The sequence below is a fragment of the Lates calcarifer genome, linkage group LG17, assembly GCF_001640805.2.
Source record: "Lates calcarifer isolate ASB-BC8 linkage group LG17, TLL_Latcal_v3, whole genome shotgun sequence".
In the NCBI taxonomy this organism is placed as follows: domain Eukaryota; kingdom Metazoa; phylum Chordata; class Actinopteri; family Centropomidae; genus Lates; species Lates calcarifer.
In genome coordinates, this window is record NC_066849.1 from 15043222 (window position 1) to 15064132 (window position 20911).

Here is a 20911-nt window from a genome sequence, read left to right on the forward strand (position 1 = left end):
GGTGGTGTGTGTGTGGATGGGTGCATTAGTGGTGAATGGCTAGGGGGTTGTTGCTGACAGTTAATGATACACCTCTTCATGGGCACGCTCATTCACGCGCACACACACACACACACACATAGAAGAACAAACCCCCTGCACACGCACACACACACACACACAAACACTTTTATGCATCCTGCACAGCTCACTGCTATCTCAGTCCTCTGCTTCCATCCTCGGTTCTTCTCATGCAGCAGAGGAATTGAAATGCAAGTGCTTAAGGGTAAAGCCTCGAAGGCCCCAAACAGAAACCATTAACCCTTTACTATTCCCTTGGCCTTGCAGCTGATGAGTTATTCAAGGCTTTTGACAAGGATCCACCCTCTTTACATTCACTAATGATGAAGAAAGGTCAGTGAGCACACTGAGAGATGCCTTTGGCAAAATGATCTCGGGACCCAGTACACCAGTGATAAACGGTCCTTTTTTCTTTTTTTTTTTTTAATCCAAGTCCCCCCTCTTCCTGCTGAATTACTGTAACGTGTTTGAAACAATCAATGGGCTGAGCTACTCACAAGCCAGAGTCCTGTCACCATTGACACTGTTAATTAGCACTGAAGAATCCCGGGTGCTTTTGTCTGAGCACATTTGAAAAGAGACGAGCGGATTACACCATTTTGCTTTACATTTGTTATTCCTAATGCCATCTAGCATGGGGAGATCTTAGTGATGGTGGGTGGCTCCCAGTGGGCCTCCAGCCACAGATCTGCATCCCAGAGCTGTTTCATGCTGGCATCCCAGAAAAATGACTGGAAAGAGGCCTGTGTGTGCCTGTGTGTGCCTTTGACCACAACAGTAAGCAATGCTAGCACAGATCAGCATCAGAGGGATAGTCCTTACCACTGACTCTTCATTTGCATTGCTTTTACATGTCTGCCACTGGTGTGTCTTTTGCTTTGTATGTTGACATTTGGCTGATTGATGTGGTTTTGAGATCACTGACAACCTTCTTCTTTGTGCTAAAGCAAACTAAACCTTAATGTACTCTGAACTAGACTAGAGAGGAGCGGTATGAACCACCAAAACTATACACTCTGTTACTTTACCAAACATCCAAGTATATTCCTCTGATATGTTCCCATGCGCTCCCATGGATTTGATTCTACTGGATGTGATCTGGGCATATTTTGAAGGATTTGTATCAGCTAGAATAAAGCTGATCAAAATCTGATCTTTCTTTACTGTTTTCTACTGTGTTTTGTCCACCTCAGTCTGCTAGTGTTGTAGCGCTGCTGTACTTTAACACAGCCGCGCTCTACAGTGCACTGCTGTTGTGTGTGAATGTATCACTGCTCAGTGAACAGTGTGAAGGACTCCCAGCTTCTCATTTTTTGCCATAACTAACTGTCACTAGCCATTATTTAAGTTGTTGCTAATTAACATCACTTCTGTCAGTAACTTGATAACGGGACTACCTTAAACTTGTCACTTGTCTGGTTAAAGTGCTCTTTGCAAGCTGGAGTCTGCACCCAGCCAAGATTATACCTCCACTCTGTAACACCAATGTACAACCACAAGTGGGCTGTGTGTTTTTGTAGTTCCAGTAAACAGTGTGAGATGTCCTCTCTTTAGCAGATCGCCTCACAAAATTTTCAGAGCTCACTCTCTACCAAATAATCTTTCATTCATACTATATCAATACTTCAAGTTTATCAACTATATAGTTTTCAGTCAGGCCCTAAGGTAAGGTAACATTTTATTGATCTCCAGACAGAGGAAATTTGGGCAACACTGACCTAGCAGAGGATGGTTTCTATCCATTGACCTCTGGGTTATTGGCCAAGCACGCTTCCGCTGTACCACTCACACTGCAGATGGGAATCAAACCAACAATCCCTGGCGTAGGAAACCAGTGCCTTATCCATTAGGTCACTGGGGCTGCCTCCAGAATTTGGATTAAGTGGCTTATGAAAAACAAGTGTCTGTGCCAAATGTAATAGTTTACATCTCTGATGCTGTAAATACTCACTAATGGAACATATGTGTATTAATCTGCTGCTAAAAATAGTCCCCTGCAAACACACTGTTTACTCATTTTGAGTAAGGTTCACTAAAATCTACGGTGACCAGCTATCACAGGAAAATATTTGACCTTTTTTGAAGGTTTTTATATAATTGATTATTATTTTGTTTTGAACAATGTCTTCAGTAGGAATGACTGGATTTGGGGCTGACTACCACAGACAGGCTGGGGATATTGTAAAATATCAAGAGATGGACTAACAGATTGATGCTTTTGATCTTTTCGTGGTATTTGTAGACAACAAAGATAATATAGAATATCACCAGCCGTATCTTTGATGTCTGGATATTTTTTCAGAGTTAAAGAGTATTGAGATCCAAAGACTTCTGGAGATGCTCTTTGTAGCAATCCACAAGGCTCCAGATTGACTAATTCTGTTTTCAAGGTGAAAAATAATTCAATTACTGTGTACATGTAGCTGAGCGCTGTTAGACTGAAGCGAGACAGTTGTCATGAATCATACGGAGGGTTGGAATTGATGGTTATTTGTTATATGGCACAATTGAAACTCTCACTGTGGGTTGAGCATGTCTGCAATTAAATCTGGAAGACTTTTGTAGAGAGTGAGAATGATTATGTTATTGTTTCAACATCATGTCTGTGTATTTTACTCTGGAGATATTTTAGCATGGCATGTGTGTTGCCTGGATAGGATAACCCTAACCCTTAATCAGAAATAGTGTTTTAACAACACAAGTAGTCTTGATGAGATCTTGGTTCGCTCTTTTCCTCACACATTACACAAGACAAATTAATACTGATAGAGAAGCCCAGTATTTGGATTCTGGGGTTTATTAACCAATAAAACAACATTTTTATGCCTCCATGTCAGAGAGAGCCATGGCTGGAGGTTATGTTTTTTTATGTCCATCCCATTCTTGTGAACGCTGTATCTCAGGAATGTGTGGAGGGAATTTGTTCAAATTTGGCACAGACGTTCTCTTGGATTTGAGGATGACCTGATTGTAGTAGTCAAAGGTCAAAGGTCACAGTGACCACACAAAACACATTTTTGCCATAACTCAAGAATGAAAAAGTGATGACATTTTATGTCCAAAGGGTGAAAGGTCAACTTCAGTTTAACATCATAATGTTCAGCAAAAACACCTTTCTGGCCATTATTCAGCACCACGACTGAGGATCAGAAGAGATTATGACTTGTAGTAGAACATGGTATTCCACCACATGCTCATTGGTTTTGCTGACACTGAGCTTCAGGTGACTGTAGTTGGCACCATGTGACCAGCGATGAGTCCTCCGTACTCCTCTGTAAAAATAATCTCTTGGTGAAAACAGCATGTTTATCACTAAAAAAGTATTCACTGGAATCACACAGCGTTGTCGTGATAACTCCCATTTTTCCAAAAAATACACTTAGTGTCTTTTATTAAATTCCTTAAAAGCTTTAACTGCATGTATTATACGAGTTTCCACAGACATGGATGTAAACTGCAAGGTAGCAGAGGCATACAACTGTGAGGTGGTAATTCTAGCTGAAATTGCTTGTGGAACTTTGATCATTATTTTCCAGACAGATAGCATTACTCCCTTTTATATGGATATTTTGTGACCCTTTACATTCTCCCATAATTGCCTTTAATGGTATGAATGCAATATAATTGAAGTGACATTTCCCGTACTCACATTCACTGTCACGAGATCAGTGAGTCAACTTGATGATGAATACTGTATGTAAATGTGAATCCATTTGCTCTGGTTTCAGCTACAAAGGGAGATGTGTGTGTTTTACCAGATGTATTGATATTTGCGGCTCCTTGTACCCAGCTGAGTTGAACCAGGGGTCAATCCACCGTTCCAATTTGTCGGTAAACGCAGACTCATTCCCCTCAGTGATTCTAGTCAATAATGTTTGACCTCATGTGAAAAACAGGAACACAAAGACAGAGAGAGTGTTACTCACAGACTTCAGGAGCCGCAGTCACCAAGCAAAGTCCCACATCAAAGGGAAAGAGCATGTGTCACCAGTCATCAGTCCTGGTATTTATGCAACCATGAGTTGCACGTCGATAGTGTCAGTGTTGCGGAGAGGATAAGCTCACAGAGGAAAGGCTAAAGTAGATTTGGAGTTGGGGTGGGTTGTGTGGAGGAGCTGATAAGAGTTAAGGGCTGTTTTTAGGATCTGACATGTTTCAGTGTGAGGTGATACCGTCTTGTCTTTTATTCATGCAACCTAAACATCCAGGACTGTTCCACAGTTAATGTCATTGTATAGAGAGCAAACAGCTCAGCACTTCTAAAACCCTGGAACGCACTTACAGCAAATTGGATGTGCATCACATTTAACTTTGCAATGCACCCATTGTTTTTATTTGGCAGTGTTTTTCGGTGCATCAAACCACCTTGACATGTCTACTCTTAAACTGTTGTGATTTTCTGAAGCACTTCAAAAGCAGCTAAATTTAGCCATGCGTAGAAGAATGTTACCTAAGCACAATGGTGGAAAGCATGTTAGTTACTTAGATACAGTTTTGAGGTACTTGTACTTTACTTGAGTATTCCCACCTTATGCTACTGAATGTTTCTACTTCATATCTCAGAGGGGAATATTGTACTTTCTACTCCACTATATTTATCCTTTCAGATTAATAGTTCGCATAAGATAACAGAGGTTAGGTGTCAGGTGTCTATCACTAGTTACATTGTGGAACAATATTTTCCATACAAATCAAAGACATTGTCACAGATTAAACACCAAAGTTAGATACTTAAAATCAGATCCATCTCAACATTTATGGCAATAAAATGCTATACACATGTTAATGCCGTAGTAATCAATGATAATCCAATAATATATGCCATACAGTAATATAACAATTTGTCTCCATGATAAGTACCTTTACTTTTTATACTTCTTGGCACATTTTTCTGGATATACTTTGTTTTAATATAGCAAGATTTTAAAAGCAGGATAAAGTATTTTACATTGTGGTATTGCTACCTTTACTTGAGTAAAGAATTTGATCTCCTTAGTAATAATAACAACAATAACAGGAAATAGAGGAAGTGAATCCTTTGCGTTTCATTTCTAATATCTTCAGTAAGCCCATGGAAATGTCAGACAAAGAGCATCAGTGTGACACACGTCAAATTCACTCCTAATTTCTGCCTTAAAAACGCTCCCCAGACTAACTGCAACTGACATTAGTGATTTCGTTTTGTAGTCTTTTTAGTGCAGCCAATCTCCAGGACAACAGACAGAGGCTATTAAGAATTAATTAACAGCACCACAATTAGTTTTCTAGTTTAAGTATAAAAGGGATTCATATTAATTCCAGACTGCAGTCTCTCAAAGCTACATGTGACAAGAGGGTCGTGTAAGTAGCATCAGGGCTTTATTTTGTTTGTTTTGTCCACAAAGCTGCAGCAGGCATTGTGGGAGGAGATGGTGGGAGGTTGTGCCCGTGCATATCCAGACCTTGAACTGTTGAAACCTCTTAGTAGATATCTAGATAAGTGTGTGAATTGGAAAGGAGGGTATTAACACACACAGACATGAGACTGGGTTTGGTATTGTGCGCCTGTACTGTCTCAAACTGCTGAATAAAATACCCCACTGAATCAATGGTGCTCACTTCAGGACACTATAGCTTTTATCTGAACCTCCCGCAGGCAGTCAGCAACAAGGTAGGGAGTAGAGACTGGAGTGCATTCACTGCCTAGGGTTTTGTCTTGGCGTAATAAAGGAATATTTCATGTGTGACACTCACAGCCTATGGGCGTACACTATCTAAGGCAGACTTTGAGCTAGCAATAATTAACGTAAACATATGGCGTGCGCCTCCATTGAATTGTGCTTCTCCTCCATGCTGCCTCAAGTCTTTTCAGCGCCTCAGCTAGAAATAATCCACTGCACATGCTAATCACTTGGCAATTGATTTGGCCCTTTTTGGTCCAACAATTTCTGTAAACCTCTGAATTGATCTGAGAGAAATCAATTAACAGCTCAGGGTAGGTAAATATGAACAAAAAATATGGATTGGTCTGCATACAGCATGACCATCCGAGCAAATTCTGGCTGCAGCCCATGTTGTTGTGCAGAGATTGCTCCGTGCAAGCAAATTCCAGTCAGGTTCAACTAGCCTCAGGTGAACTGTGATAACCAGGCAGTCTGCAGTGATAAAGTTATCTTATATCCATCAAGAAGAAAATGCACTTAACCCTCTACATTCAGCCCTGCTGTGTTATCAGCACCATAATGGAAATTGATAAAAGAGAGCTGCCTTATCATAATCCCACATACATAACAGCGGGGAATTGCTATTTTGGGAGGCTACAGGCGAAGGAGATGGGTGAAGCGGTGAGGGCAGGAAGAGAGGGTTGCCTCCTGGTTGGAGATCAGATGTTATCGGGTTGTATTGATGGAGCTGAGCTCAAGGAGATGCAAGTAGCGGTCGGTCTGTCGTAAGACATTTCTCATAACTGGCCAGATTGTCACTGTCATCACTGAGGGGCGCGGAGCTAAGCACCAGCTGACTCAGCGAAATCCCCAGGCCTGCAGCAGGACTCGCACAGAAATAAAACCCTGATAAGCATTAAAAAGTGAGGAAGAGACGGGGGCATGGGGAATTATTAGAGAGAGTGGGAGTGAGAGACCCAAATATGAGAGGGAGATTATTATAGAGACAGTAAGGGGAGAGAAAGGAAAAGTGGGGCTGCATGAACTTGCTACATGCTGACGCCATTTGTTTGTGTCCCTGTGCATTTTATTAAGCCTCTAACATTAAACAGATTTAGCCGGAGCGGCCAAAGTCATGGAGTTATTATGCTTTTGGAAACTCTGTGATTAAAAATGCTCACTGAAAGTATCAATCCACACTGTACTGCCTTTTGAAAAAATTATTTATTTGTTTATTCCCAGAACATGCTGATGTGGATTTACCCTCTAGATCTGGGGGAAAAAAAACAAATCTACAAGGGAAAATTCATGAAACATTTAAAAAAATGGAGATTTATCCATCAGGCTTGCATATAAAGTACATCATTTGCAAGCTCATTGATTTCCTGCATAAAGCATGTCCTTGAATTGATAGGTGCAATAAACATATGCATAGGTCACTCTGAATTTTGTATTCCCTCGAATGCCAGACTCATAACTTGACTGTTCAATTCAAATAAAAGGCATACACATATACTTTCTGTTTAAGAAGAAGGAGCAGGAGGAAAGGGAGACTGTAAGAGAGAGAGGTTGATCAATAATGAAAAGGAACAGTATCTTTGTGGAGGATGCCGGAAATGTCTCCTCTGTCGGGATTCCTTCCCCCAGCTCACACTGTGCTGAGGGCTCTCTTATGTGTCCAGATACCCCACAGAGGCGTTGATTAAGTCAAGCTGAAGGCCAAAGCCTGCCTGCAATCGAGAGCCCCCAGCTCACTCAGTAAGCTATCAGGTGACCCGTCTCTCTCGCTCATTCACTCTCCAGTCCGATACTGACGCTGAGAGGAGCTATTAGAGCCTGGACTCCACCACCCCCCCACAAAAGCATTCTGCTAGGTGTTGATAACCGGCAGGTACCAGGATGTGGAGAGAGAGGGGGGGAGTGCGTTGGGGAAAGGGGTGAGGATACGGCAGCACTGGGAGGCGGAGGAGGGTAAATGATCTCTGAAGGCCATCTTATTAATGGAGGCTTTTCATTACTAGCACTAATGTAAATGATTGGTGGGGCTAATGAGCTCGAAGGTCTGTGTGAATGAGGACTCCATGGAGCAGCAGTGTGTGATGATCACAGTGGGAGACGAAGGTGATGAGTTTTGAACATCATATCTGACCATGATGAACATTTTGCTTGTATAAGAACAAGCAGGAATAGAGAGAGAAATGGATGAATGAGCTGATGGGTTGGCGAGTCAATTGTGCGCCGACTCAATATGGCAGGCTGCTATAGGCAAGAGGGTGCAAGATGAATGGCGGAGGGGACGAATGTATTTCACTGTCAGTGGATTGAAGTGAGGTAAAGCATGGAAAATGTCTTGATCGCATTCTATAAAGAGCTTGCACACTCCTGGTGTGTAAGCACTTAGGAGACGATGAAGCGGAGCGCATTTTCTGAAGGCCCCTCATCCCCTCATCAGATGTCATGAGGATTGAATGATATTCCATTTATACGATTTACAAAACACCAGCAAGCCCCCTCATCCCCTAAAAAACCCACTGCTTTTAGTATTTCCTGTAGTGTGTTAAAGACACCCTTGGTGGCTGCTGTGAACCTTGCATGTAGAGGGATTTAGTCCAATTTACAGCATGGTGTGTGCAGGATCAGTTCTGGCTCTGGAGTGTCTCATGCGGGCTCTCTTGGGGGAGCTTGCGGGGGGGGAGGACCAGAGGCCACTGATTGATGGTCAAGGACACCGAACCCCTCCCCCCTCCCGCCACCAACCCCCTCTTGCTCAGAGGAGCCCATCTCTGAAGTCATGTCCCCAGGGGGATTGGGATGCTGCCTGGCTGGCTGCCTGTCTGTGCGCCGCTTGTGACAGCCTGCTCGGAGGATACGACCAACTCAACGGATGTATCATCCGCTAAATGACAAATGAAGGAATTGGAGACTTAATCCAGTACAAAAACACAGAGAGATTTTTCTTTTACCTATTCTTCTCGCTTTTCACATGTGCATTATGGAACATGTATGAAGCTTAAGGCGAGCAAACGCAGCATTGAAGGATTTCTGAATGGAGCGCATGTTTTCACGAGCCCAGTGTAGGTGATGGTCAAGCTCATGCTAATACTTCATGAATGATGATGTTCCGACGAATTACAGAGCGGTGCATAACACTTGAGATGGTACTCAACACAAACCCTGCATAGAGTGTCGCTGTTGCATATTTCTGTATGATTCATTATCTGTGTCAACAGTGACTGAGGTTCAGGGCCTTAGCATTTGTTGAGCATATGATATGTGGGTGACAAAACTGCTGTCGATGGAGATTTGAGAGAGATAAGGGGGGAGGGAAGAAGGACAAGAGAGAGACTGGCTCATACTCCCAGCACACTATTTAAAGCTGATGGCTCCTGTCCAGAACCAGAGGAAAGAAACCAGGGATTGTTATTTTCCTCTGACTCTGACTTGTGCTGGGGAGGCTTTAGTTTTTCATTTCAATTCTGTTGCAAAACAGTAATTGAAGTGTATCGCTTTCATCTCCACTTATCTCCTCTGCTCCTCTCCCTTTGGAGCACTGCTTGTCTTCCCAGCGTTTGCGCATCTTGACACTGTTGGTTTCTCTATGATATATTGTCTGGGATTCTGGTACTTCATTGTAGCTTGCTGCTGATGTACATGGCAATTAAATTCAAACCCCAAAGAGGTAGAGCTTAGTGAGAACACCCCACCACCACCAACACCATCACCTTCTCTTCCTCTCTCTCTCCTGTCCGCCGCTGCTGCAGCCTCACACTCACACCCCTTTCAATCACTGTCTTTTTTCCCAGCTCTCTTTTCCTTTGATTCCCCCGTTCTTTTCCCCCACGTATCTGTCTTTCTTCTTGTGCTCGCTCTCTGTCTGCCTCTGTGTCTTCTCCCCCTTCTATTCCCTTCATGTTAATAAGCAGAGTAATGGTGTTGCAGGCAGTTCCTGTTTGGGGAGTTAATTAAAATGGCAAGTTACAACCCACACAGTCAAAACAATGGAGGCCCCTGTTTTTTCGCAGTGACACAGGGAGATATTAAACAAGCCCAGGATCAAACACCGCGTGAGGAGGCAGGAACGCCGACTAAACCCTAACCTGATTTTAACACTTCCCCTCCTGAAGTACTGAGAAGGTTTATTGTTACGCTCTCCGGCCCAGTCAACATCAGTCATAGCAGAGATCTGGTAATTACCCTTGTGAGCTCCCTGAACTGTTGCATGAAAAGCAGTTGTGTACAAGATATTGATGTGATTACTGCAGCATTTACTGAGCCAGAAACTACACTGACACTGATCAGATGAGAAACTGAGGATGGGAAATAGTGACATCTGCCTATTCCCCATCCACCATCACCACTGCCTCACACACACACACACACACGTAGACAAACCCCCAAATGATTTTGCTAGCGTGGCTAGCACAATGCAGCTCACTCAGGCTTCAGCAACAGTGGGCCGGCTGAGCAGGACAGGAGCTGTTGCCATGGTTACATTTCTCGGCTCGCTCTCACAGCCCAGGAAAACTGTGTCATTATCCTGTACTTTGGATAGAGAGGGAGAGAGAGAGAGAGAAACGAGGGAAACAAAGGGAGAGAATGAGGAAGAAAGGGGAGACAAAGATAGAAAGGCAAGGAGAAAGAAGAGGAGGAGGGGAGGGGCAGGCTGCAGTTCACACAGGCCAACTGTGCATCTAACACACACCATCATCAAAATTTGCACCTATTTGTGCTCCTCTATTCTCTACTTTTCCTTTTTCTCCCTCCCCCTTTTCATTCTGTCAGTGAAGCTATAGTTTTCACTCTAATAGGTAAACAACTTCAATCCTGACAAATAATGCTTGAAAATATCAGGTAAAAGCAGCGCTGTGTCAGTTGATAATGGATATGTGTCTTTTTTTTCACTCTCCCCGTGGCATCTCCGGTGAAAATTGTCACCAACAAGCTATTATGTTGGTTGGGGAAAAAAATCAGTGTCTGCATCATTGTATTTATTTTAACTCTCTAACAGCCATGTGCCTCTCTAATGACAACCAGCGCAGGTTCTTACTGAATAAATACATGGTCCACAATGACAGCAGCGCAGTTGGATCCTCTTCAGAAAAATTTTCAACAATGAGCCATTTCTAACCTTAAAAATACACAAAGAGAAGGACTTTATATGTTCATGACTGCATCTGAGCGAGTAGCACAGACTGTATGTGTGTGGTTATGCTGTTGCTTTGCCCGGTATGTTTGTGCAACGTGAGGTCCACATCAGAGGAGTTACATTGTGAACTAATTACATGGCCGTGTAAATAGAGGCACCCTGCTGATATGGGCTGTGCACCACATGATTTCCCCTGGTAGAGCAGAGCCTGTTTGTGCAGCCTTGCTGTGCTGTGCGAGTGTGTATGTGTGTGTGTGCAGGCCTGCGTGTGACCTGTACATGTAGGTATATGTATGTATGTGTGTGTGTGTGTGTGTGTGTGTGTGTGTGTGTGTGTGTGTGCTGATGGAGAGCCATGTTTTGCAACCTGTGATGTGTGCTTTATTGAGCTACAAGCTAAAAGAGTGTGCCTGTTTTGAGGAGGCAGAGTAGCCCCTCCAAATGAAAGGCTGCCCTCTCCCTCTCTGCCCGCCTGACGCAGCTCTCCAGAGAGCCCTGTTCATATTACTGTGGCTGTCTGCTGGTCAGAGCAACACAAACAGCACAAAACAAAGCCGCCTTCGATAGGAATGTGAAGAAAAGACCTCGTGTAGCCCTCATCTGTTCCCTTCTCTCTGCTGATGGCTTTGTTTGTACCACTGATATGAAAGAGGGGAAGTGTTTCAACACCCAGCTAGGAAAGGATGAGACAGGAGAAAAGTATTTTAGAACATTTCAGAATCAGTGGTGCAAATTAAAAGAAAGTACAATCTTAATCGTGCATTGATTGAGGTCCCTTCACTTTAATGAAACCTCGTACTTCAAGAGAAAATATACTTTTCACCCCTCTTTATTTTTTGACAGTTGTAGTTACTTACTCTTCTAATTACTTTTCAGATTGAAAGCCCTGCACACCCACACAGGTGTTTCCAATTACTCAGGCTGATTAGACCTCAGGTCAGGTTCAAGCTGGGTGAAGATACATATGATGTCACACATCTGTGGACCAATAAGAATAATGATAAAGTCAATTGTCCTGCCCATACATGTGCAACAAAATAAACAGTAGAGTGAGAGAGCTGTCAATCAAGCTTAGACTGCCTCCAATCAGTTTTGAGAAGAGGTCTGATTAAGCCATATAAGTAAAAACACCTGTGTGAGTTTCTGGTTGTGGCCCTTTGTCATATCTCAGGTGTCTGTGAGTTGTCAAAGAGACATCTCCTCTTCAAGTTTCTCACAAGGTTTCATTTAAATCAGTGTTTTAGGCACTAAGAGGTAAATATACCACAAAAAAGAAAAGATTAGAGATTATTCCCAAAAAAATGAATACATTTATTCACTTTCTCTGACTGATACCACTCACATGTCTGTACACTAAATGTGAGCTACCACCAGCAGCAGGCTAACGTAAGTTAGCATGAGGACCAGAAACAGTCAGCCTGGCTCTGTCCAAAGGTTCCATCCACCAGTCCACCCTACCAGCACCTTTAAAGCTCACTAACAAACACTTTATATCTCCATTGTTTAATCTGTAAATCTTAATCTGCACTAAGTGTAAAAACTAATTTTTGCTGCTTTAGGCTCATGCAGTGCTGTAGTATCTAGCTTCTCATCTAACTCTTGGCAAGAAAGCGAGTAAGCATATTTTCCAAAATGTTTCTTTTAATCATCTTGTGACCCCTCAGATTTATCTTGTGACCCACTGCAGGGGGGCTAACTCCTAGGTTGGGAACTAAAGTACCTTAGGCATTGATGCATCAATATTAACAGTCATATATAATAAAGTCTCAGAATAAGTCCATTTACTTTTGATGTTTTAAGTAGATTCAGCTGATAATATCTCTTTACTTTTAGGGTTTTAAATGCAGAACTTTTACTTGTACTTTTTTTACATTGTGGTGTTGTGGTGTGGTGTGTTGTTTTATTCTCTATACCACGTGATCATGGTCTCGAGTAACTTAAATAAATAAATAAAAGTTTCTCTTATAAAGGCAAACGATCGAGAAAACAGCTCAAATCAGTGACAGTTGTACAGTAATTGCAGCTTTTACAGTCTCTTTTGGAAGCACCATACCAAGCTGACTGCAGGTTTACAAATGGTGGGTGCGGCAGAGTGAAAGTGCAATCACAACTAATCAGAGATTCTCTTGTTTCCTGCCCACAGCGCCCAACACTGCACCCTATGGGAGCACAGGAAGTGCACACGTCCCGCTGGCCTGCCGATACCTGGTCCTGGCTCTCTCCTCCTTCATCAGCGTGTACTAGCAGAGTCCAGCCCAGACACAATGACTGTCGAGAGCATTTATGAATCCTTTTTGACATTGCTGATGGCTGGAATCCAATCTGGTACAGTTTGATTGAAAAGCCGTGAGGGGAAAATAATCAGCATTACTTTGTGTGGGGAACTTTTTGTTGTTTTTTTTTTGTTTGTTTTTTGTTTTGCTTTTTGGTGAAATATCTGTCATGTAAATACTATGATGTTTTTTTATTATTATTATTTCCTCTCTCTCTTCAGTTTTTTTCCTTTTCTTTTTCTGATTGACTGACCACCTTGTGAATCAGTGCTCACTCCCGGTACACCCCCCCACCCCCTTTCCCACCCCTACTCCACCTTCAATCATATCAAAAGCCCCCCAAAACCTCCCAAATGAGATACTTTCATGCCTCTTTCTCTGGGAGGCCGATGGCGCAAAATTGACATTTTCATCCGTTTTTGTACATTGGCTAAAAAAGAAGCAATTGTGCCAAGTCTCTCAGTACACAGAGTTACCATACCAATGTTGTATTGAATGTATTATGGGTTGTTGAAGAAAAGGAAAGACATTTAGATTCCTAACAATACAAATTTTGATTATGGAGTGTGCTTAAAAAATACAGAAAAAAACATGAAAAAAAAAACAAAATAACAAAAAAGGCAGGGCTTTTCCAGGACCTGTATTGTCATGATTACTCAATAGATGGATGAACAGTGTTGAAGGTGTGCTTTGTTGTATTCTGAAATGGGTCCTTCAGTTACTATGCCTGCCTAACAGCTTTGATCAGGCAGCCATCAAAGTAGCAAAGTATACTGTATTGTATCTTTATATTTTAATATAGTGTAGGCTTTTGTTTTAAAGTGGGACCAGCTTTTCTCATTCGACCAAGAACATTAACACAGTTCATGACTTTGTACAGTACGAAGGGAGGAACATCGCTGCCCTATGTTTACATTTTTCTTGAAAATATAAATACTATAGTATAATCTCCATACTTTTTTGTTTCAGTGAGTCCACATACGTGAATGTCAGAACAAGTTGAGAAGAAAAACACAGAGCCCGAGTTCAACTGTTTCAAGCTTTTCTCTTAAAGATGCAGTTCTTTGAAACGTGCCACCTCCTGTAGGAGTTTGAGCAGAGCGTTTTGTCTCTGAATTTGCTGTGTTACCCTACTGATCATCTTCTGGCTGAAAACCCACAGCTGCACACTGTAGGTTGCTTGAAGTTTCTGGCGTGATATTTAGATAATGGTTTCTGGGAAAGAAGTATTCTGCAGCACAGAATTTTATTCCTCTCCTGTTCTCTACAGATAATTCAATACATAAATATATTACAGTCTGTTTTACAGTAAATATATCTACTTCACTGTACCAATTTACAAATAATTGAATTCCAGAGAGCCACAGCCCATGTAACTTCAGATTTCTGGTAAATACACCAACACATGTGGTAATAATCAACACAAAAGTACAATAATGAACCTACTTTGACTCTAGCCTAAGTCCTTCTCATCGCTAATTATGACCAAAAGAACACAAAGTAACAATTATGAATACGCTTATCACCACAAACATGGCCTAAGGTGCTAACAGCTCCTCCAAGAAGAGCGAGTTTAACACAGATCAGTGTCCACAGAGCCGGTGAACAGCCACAGGAGTTCAGAATAAATTAAACCATGAGGTCGTTTAATAGGGGAAACTGGCTTTTTGTTCACTCAGATCAATCATATCAAGGATCAGAAACAGTGTTATTGCAAGGGTTTACTTTTGGACTAGATTGTCAGCATGGCATATTCATATTCCTCAAGTATCTTCAATCCATGGTGTAAAAAGAGACACTGTACTGTAATGCCTTAATAGTACCATAGACATTAAATTAACCTCCTTTTAGAAGGACACTTTCAGATGCTCTCAGTAAAATACAACTCATTTGTTTGACATACTACTGATGACTGGATGTTCATTAGCCATTCAAAATTAGGAATTACATTCAGTAAAAAGTAATCTATCAACCTATGGCTCTCGCAGGTATTTTCAAATAAGCCAGTTGCATCTGATAAAAATGCAGTATTTGTCGTACAGGTTAACATGTTTGCAAGTCTTGTTTGGATTTGGATTGTGTTATATTTTGCCCCCGCGATCGAGGGACTAACAGTAACCGAGATCACACAGTATTTTCACATGAACTTGTAACTGCAAACCTATAGAGAAATAGCCATCGCAGTTAAAAGACTTAAAGCACAAACACTGTTATTACTTTTACGTTTTGTGGTGATTTGTTTTGAGGTCTGCTAAACATTTTTTTTTCTTTTATTGTTTGTACTGAAATTGTTATCAGCTTGTTTTACAAATTATGAAAATACTGCACCATATGATCTTGTTTAAATGTTAAGGTATAATGAAAATGGGTCAGAAATATATTTATTCTCTTCCTTTATGAAAACAATGTATAAAAGATACATTTGAAACATGTAAAACTGAATATGTGACATTTATTTGAATGAGGCACAGTATGGCATAGTTTATAATGTTGTCGGGTTCATTTAGATGCCATAACTGTTGTTGATTTTTTGTCAGATGAGTACATTAAAAAGAACAATGTTTGCAATCAAATTACCTACTTTTTGAAACAGAGAGGGTGTGAACCAATATAACAGTATTATAGAACAGAATCAATGTGTGTATATTTGGAGAAAATAGGATACCTTTTGATCTTTAGAGCCAGTGTGTAGTCATAGTTTTCACACACTTGCGTGTTTGACGATGTGCAGAGAGTATGGTTGTGCTGCATGTCAAAGTTAACCTGTGTTTTTGAGGTGGCCATTTTACAGATATTCATACTTTTTATGAATGGAACCAGTTTTTTTCCAAAAAAAAAAAAAAACTTTTTGGTTCTTAAACCTGGTCTAAGAATACATACCTCCTACAGATCACCAGGCTATGTTTGTTTGTGATTTATTTGAATCGACTTTGCTGATAAACTAAAACTGCTATTCAGAGTCATGATAATTATTGTGGCACATTGGTGACAGTCTGGAGTTATGTTGGTTGCTTGTCTAAGCAGTTAAGACCATGCTAGTATTCCATATGAAATGTACTGGATGTTGATTATTTTGAATAATGGTATTAACAAGTCCCTTTTATCGAATCACTATTATTTGCAATAAAAGTCTTCATGTTACAATATAAACCCATATCTGAGTTTATGAGCACTCAAAGGGGTTTGTCATTGTCACTGCAAGAGGGTTTGAGCCATTGCAACAGTGTCCTCTTTAAAACATAACGTTTCCCAAAAGCTGTTAACAGGCTTCTCATTTTTATACTTTTATACTTTATTAACATGTATTTCGTGAGTTATCTATACTACAAAATGAAGATTTGGTGCCTGTGCACTCAGACAAATGTTGTTTGTTAGAGGTTAAACATCACAGTACAACGATTATGTCTTTTTGCTATTCAAAATGACCAGCTGAGTAGTGCAGCCAGAATCCCCCAGATACACTTTTAGGGACATCACACATTAATGTTTTAATCACATATATCAGATTCTTTGAGAATTCATGACTGAACTGCAACATGTTCTGTCTGTTCAAATGAAACCTTAGCTAACGTTACTTTAGCTAACATTGTGATAGCTAATGTTAGCTAATGTTAAAATTGAATCAATTTACAATTACAGTGTTATCTTATATATCTTCAGTCGTCTATTTACGGTCAACTAAATCAAGTATATAGAAAATAATAGTCAGTTATACATTACACATTTGCATCAACCTAATCAGGATCTTTGAAAATTTAGGGCTGAACCACAATTAGTTAGCTAATGTTACAACAGCTAGTGTTAGCTTAAGTTACACTTTGGATAAATATAGCAAAGATCCATTTAGGTGATATCTGACAGCCTTACTGTTAGATGTGACTTAACAGATCTTTGTCATTATTACCAGCAGCAGACAATTATGCAGCATTTAACACTACACACAGTTCCTGTTTTGAATGTAATAATAGGAATAATAATAAAAAAAAAAAATCCAGCAAAAGTATCACAGTAATGTAGTTGTTATCAATAAATAACATGTACCAACAACATAGAAGGAATTTGCTTTGGTGCAGGAGTCAATAAGACAATAAAATGAAACCCTGGTGAAACAAAAGAGGTGTATTTGTTCAGGATCTTTGAAAATGTTCAGTTTTGAGCAATCATTTCCTGAACATTCCCTAATGTAATCATAATCATCAAAAGTTATATGTCTAAAATAATAATATCCATTCTCATATCATTTTAATATTATGTTTGAGCACTCACCAGGGCACAATTTTGTTTTGTTTATTGCCCTCAGTGAACCTCGCTTACACACACTGCTGGGACTGTTCTCCAGGTTGAGGGACACGAGGGACGTATAGGTCTGTTTGTACAGTGCAGCTTGAGTTATTGAGTCATCTTAATTGTGCCGTATCATGCATATTTGATCCCCTCCCCTCTGCCCTCGAACACTGCATAAAGCCTGCTGAGCCCAGATGGCCAGATGCCACAGTACATAGGATTAATCACCGTTTGCATTGCATCGTCATTATTGACTGGAGTGTGTCGCTCAGTATACATGATCTGGAGGTATTTACAAACATAAAAACCACTGTACATTCCATCCAATAACGCATCTGGGGTAGATTATACCTTTTTTTTTCGCAGCAGCACGAGGCTTTTGAGCATCCTTTGACCTGAATACACTCTCAACTAACACATCCGATTGTGTGTGTGACCTACCTCATAAAAGTTTGGCTGAAAAAGTCATGTCGATGTACAAGCTGAAAAGAGGCCACACCACCCACCTGCAGATATCACTGCCTCACCTCGCGCTCCCAGCTGATAACGGAGGGGGGAAAAAAAAACCTCTCCACTTTTAAATTTAAGATAAGAGGATTTTAAATATTCATGCTAGTGCGCATTATTGCAGCCCCACAATCCCCACCCTGAATTTTTAAAATTTCCCATTTCAAAGCATCCTCCAACTCTCACCCTGATGATGTATCAGAATCATACTGTTCTGTTTGAATGCATTTATTACAAGTTTGGATTTGTTGCATTGTAAAATAAGAGCTGTTTAAACTCAGTCTCAGAGGAGGTCACGTACTGTACTGAATGTGCCTTTAAAGTATTTCATCAATCGTAACCAGCCCTTATTTAGAGCATTATTTCCCCCAACTCAAGCTCTTGTATACAGTCTTTTGCTCGCAGAATAGTTTTCATTACAATTGGCAACAACAAAACATTCAATACGTCGGCACAGAAGCAAACTCCACGCAGATTATAGATAATTCATCTAATTACATGCGTTTGTACTTGTTTGAAGTGCGTTTATCAAACATTTATTGTGACACATGTAATACCCAAATAATGTAGAATACAAATAAAAAATTGAATTATATGCAGTTATATGTCATCATAATTAAGATAATTATGACCAGAGAATCGATAGGTTTTAATGCAGTCGTGTGGATTTATCTTCCAGGAAAATAGAAGCAGGGATCAAATCATTTTCACCCTTTTTAAACCGCACATAAACTGTTCTCGCTGTTTGTTTTCACTTCTTTAGAATGGGCTCTGAAAGGCATGTTTATTCTTTTTATTTTTATTTTTCTGTGATTGGCATACTGTATCTGACACTACCTACAATTTTCGTGCCACAGTAAGAAGTTAAAAAAAAAGCAAAAGAAAAAAGAAAGAAAAAAAAACACCCCAGTTTAAACAAACAAGCAAGAATTATTTTGCGGATGATGTGTGACTCTGGATGTCAGTGTAGGAAACATCATAACAAACTCAGAGACTGTTATGACAGTGTGTTACTGCAGAGCACATACTATGTTGCCAATAAGAGCCAATGCAGGGAGGTGAGGCAATATATTGCAAGTGGCATTTACAGTCTTGAAAGACAAACATGAATTAAACACTGCAATGAGTCATTTTGTATTGCAACTACAACAACAAATATTCAACCTATCAGCACATGTTTTCAGCACACAAGGCTTTGCAGTGTATTGTCCTTTGGTCACTAAAAACTGAATGTTTGCAGTTTTCATTCAGCAAATGAATAGAAACAGCATTATCCTGCAGCAAAATTAAGGCATCATATGCTACAGGTTATGGAAATGACTAGAATGGTGTCAAACGGCTGTTTGGCTCTTCACAAAGGCGTCTACGGCCAGCGTGAACAGAGAGGAGGCTGGAGGTGTTTGTGAGAGAGGGATTCCTTCTGACCCTGCGGTTAATGAAACCCTTCCTGTGCCTTTGTCAGTTTTAACTGGGAGATTGTGTCATACTACACGCTGGAGCTGCTGCCTGGCTCCCGCAGTCACCATCCCACTCCCCTGAGCAGCATACTGAGTTGTCAGTATCAAAAAACCCCTGTTTCTTGAGTGCTAGCATTCAGTCTGGTAGATATGTTTGTTGTATAGCAGGCAAAAGCTATCCCTCCTGTCAAAGAAGGAGGGGAAAAAAACTTGAATTTCTCTCCCTATAACCAGTCTGTGGGCCAGTTTGATTCTGTTCTAAATGGAAAAAGAAAAAAGAAACGTTCAAGGTTTTTTGTTTTTTTGTTTTTTTTTTTTAGGCCTCTTTCTCCTTCTCTTGAACATTTCAATTGGTACAAAAACAGTGAGTAATTTCTGACTGGTGTGACTCTCAGTTTTCTTTGAAATCTGATTGTCTGGCAGCTGCCAATGTAGGGGGGGACGTGCTATTTTAAAAAGAAGGTTGCATCAAGTATTTGTCAACCTGTCCCTCATTATTTCCACTGAACTGGAAAATAAGTTGCCAGCCAATGATGCAGAGCCTGAGATAATGCCTGGGTTTTAAAGCAAGCTATCTAAGCCAGGTCTCTTCATGACGCCAGTGACTGAATCACACACAGCAAGGAGTTTTCACGTGAGGCTCCCGGGCAATTGTCAGTTTTCATGAGGGATTGAACAGATTGCCATAGAGAAAATGTCATCATTTTGCTGACAGTAAATGTAATCCTATTTCCTTTGTTTTCCTGCCTCAAAAGGCAGATTACACATTGTTTCATAAACACTGAATGACACAGCAAATCAGTTCTTTGTAGCACCAGTCCATCATACAGTATGTGTCTTCAGTGTTGTATTTGTTTAAATGGAGTGACCTCTAGTAGAGTTCAGCGTATGAGGTGCAGCATTTCTTCAGTTTGTTTCTGTATAATGAATATATTTACTTATGCCATTTTGTTTTCTTTTTACAAAAAATGGGAATGGACACAATGAGGAGGAAAGGAACATATTAAAGTTTTCTGTCTGAACTTTTGTTTCTCTTATTTTTTTTATTTGTTTTTATTTAATCAAATCTTCATGCTGAAAAATAATGTGATGAGAAGTCTGGAATGGAAATGTTTACTTAAATGTGTATGAGGGTCCTTTAGCCACCAGGGATATAGTTGTACATTTATAGGCTCTAGATCACTGGAATGATATATATGGCTTTAAGTGGCATTGATATATCTATATATAATATATATAAATATATATATTGATATTTGTCCAGAAATAAGAAAATTCATGTACTTAAATTACTTTAAAGCTTACATTGTGTATAGCACGTATGCAAGTCCATTTTCATCATGTTTGATGTAATTTTGTAGCAGTGGTTTGATACTAATAAATGGCAGTTGATGATGGAATTGTTGACTGTGTTTGTGTTTGAACTGATGTGACCTTTACCAAAGTGAAGCTCTGTGCTGTGGACAACACTGTCATGCTTTTATATGTGTTCAAGAGAGAAGGGTTTTGACTGAACATACTCTCTCTGCAGCCACAATGGAA

At 40.4% G+C, this 20911-nt stretch overlaps 1 protein-coding gene across 2 annotated transcripts in view; it reads left to right on the plus strand.

The window, feature by feature from the left end:
* Positions 1–20422, plus strand: part of negr1 (neuronal growth regulator 1) — a 130270-nt gene extending 109848 nt beyond the window's left edge. For both annotated transcript variants that reach the window (XM_018673137.2, XM_018673138.2), the window contains one exon: positions 12992–20422. In XM_018673137.2, coding sequence (XP_018528653.1) covers positions 12992–13092 — 101 coding nt within the window. In that variant the 3' untranslated portion in view covers positions 13093–20422. The remainder of the gene's footprint in view (positions 1–12991) is intronic.
* The last annotated feature ends 489 nt before the right edge of the window (positions 20423–20911 follow it).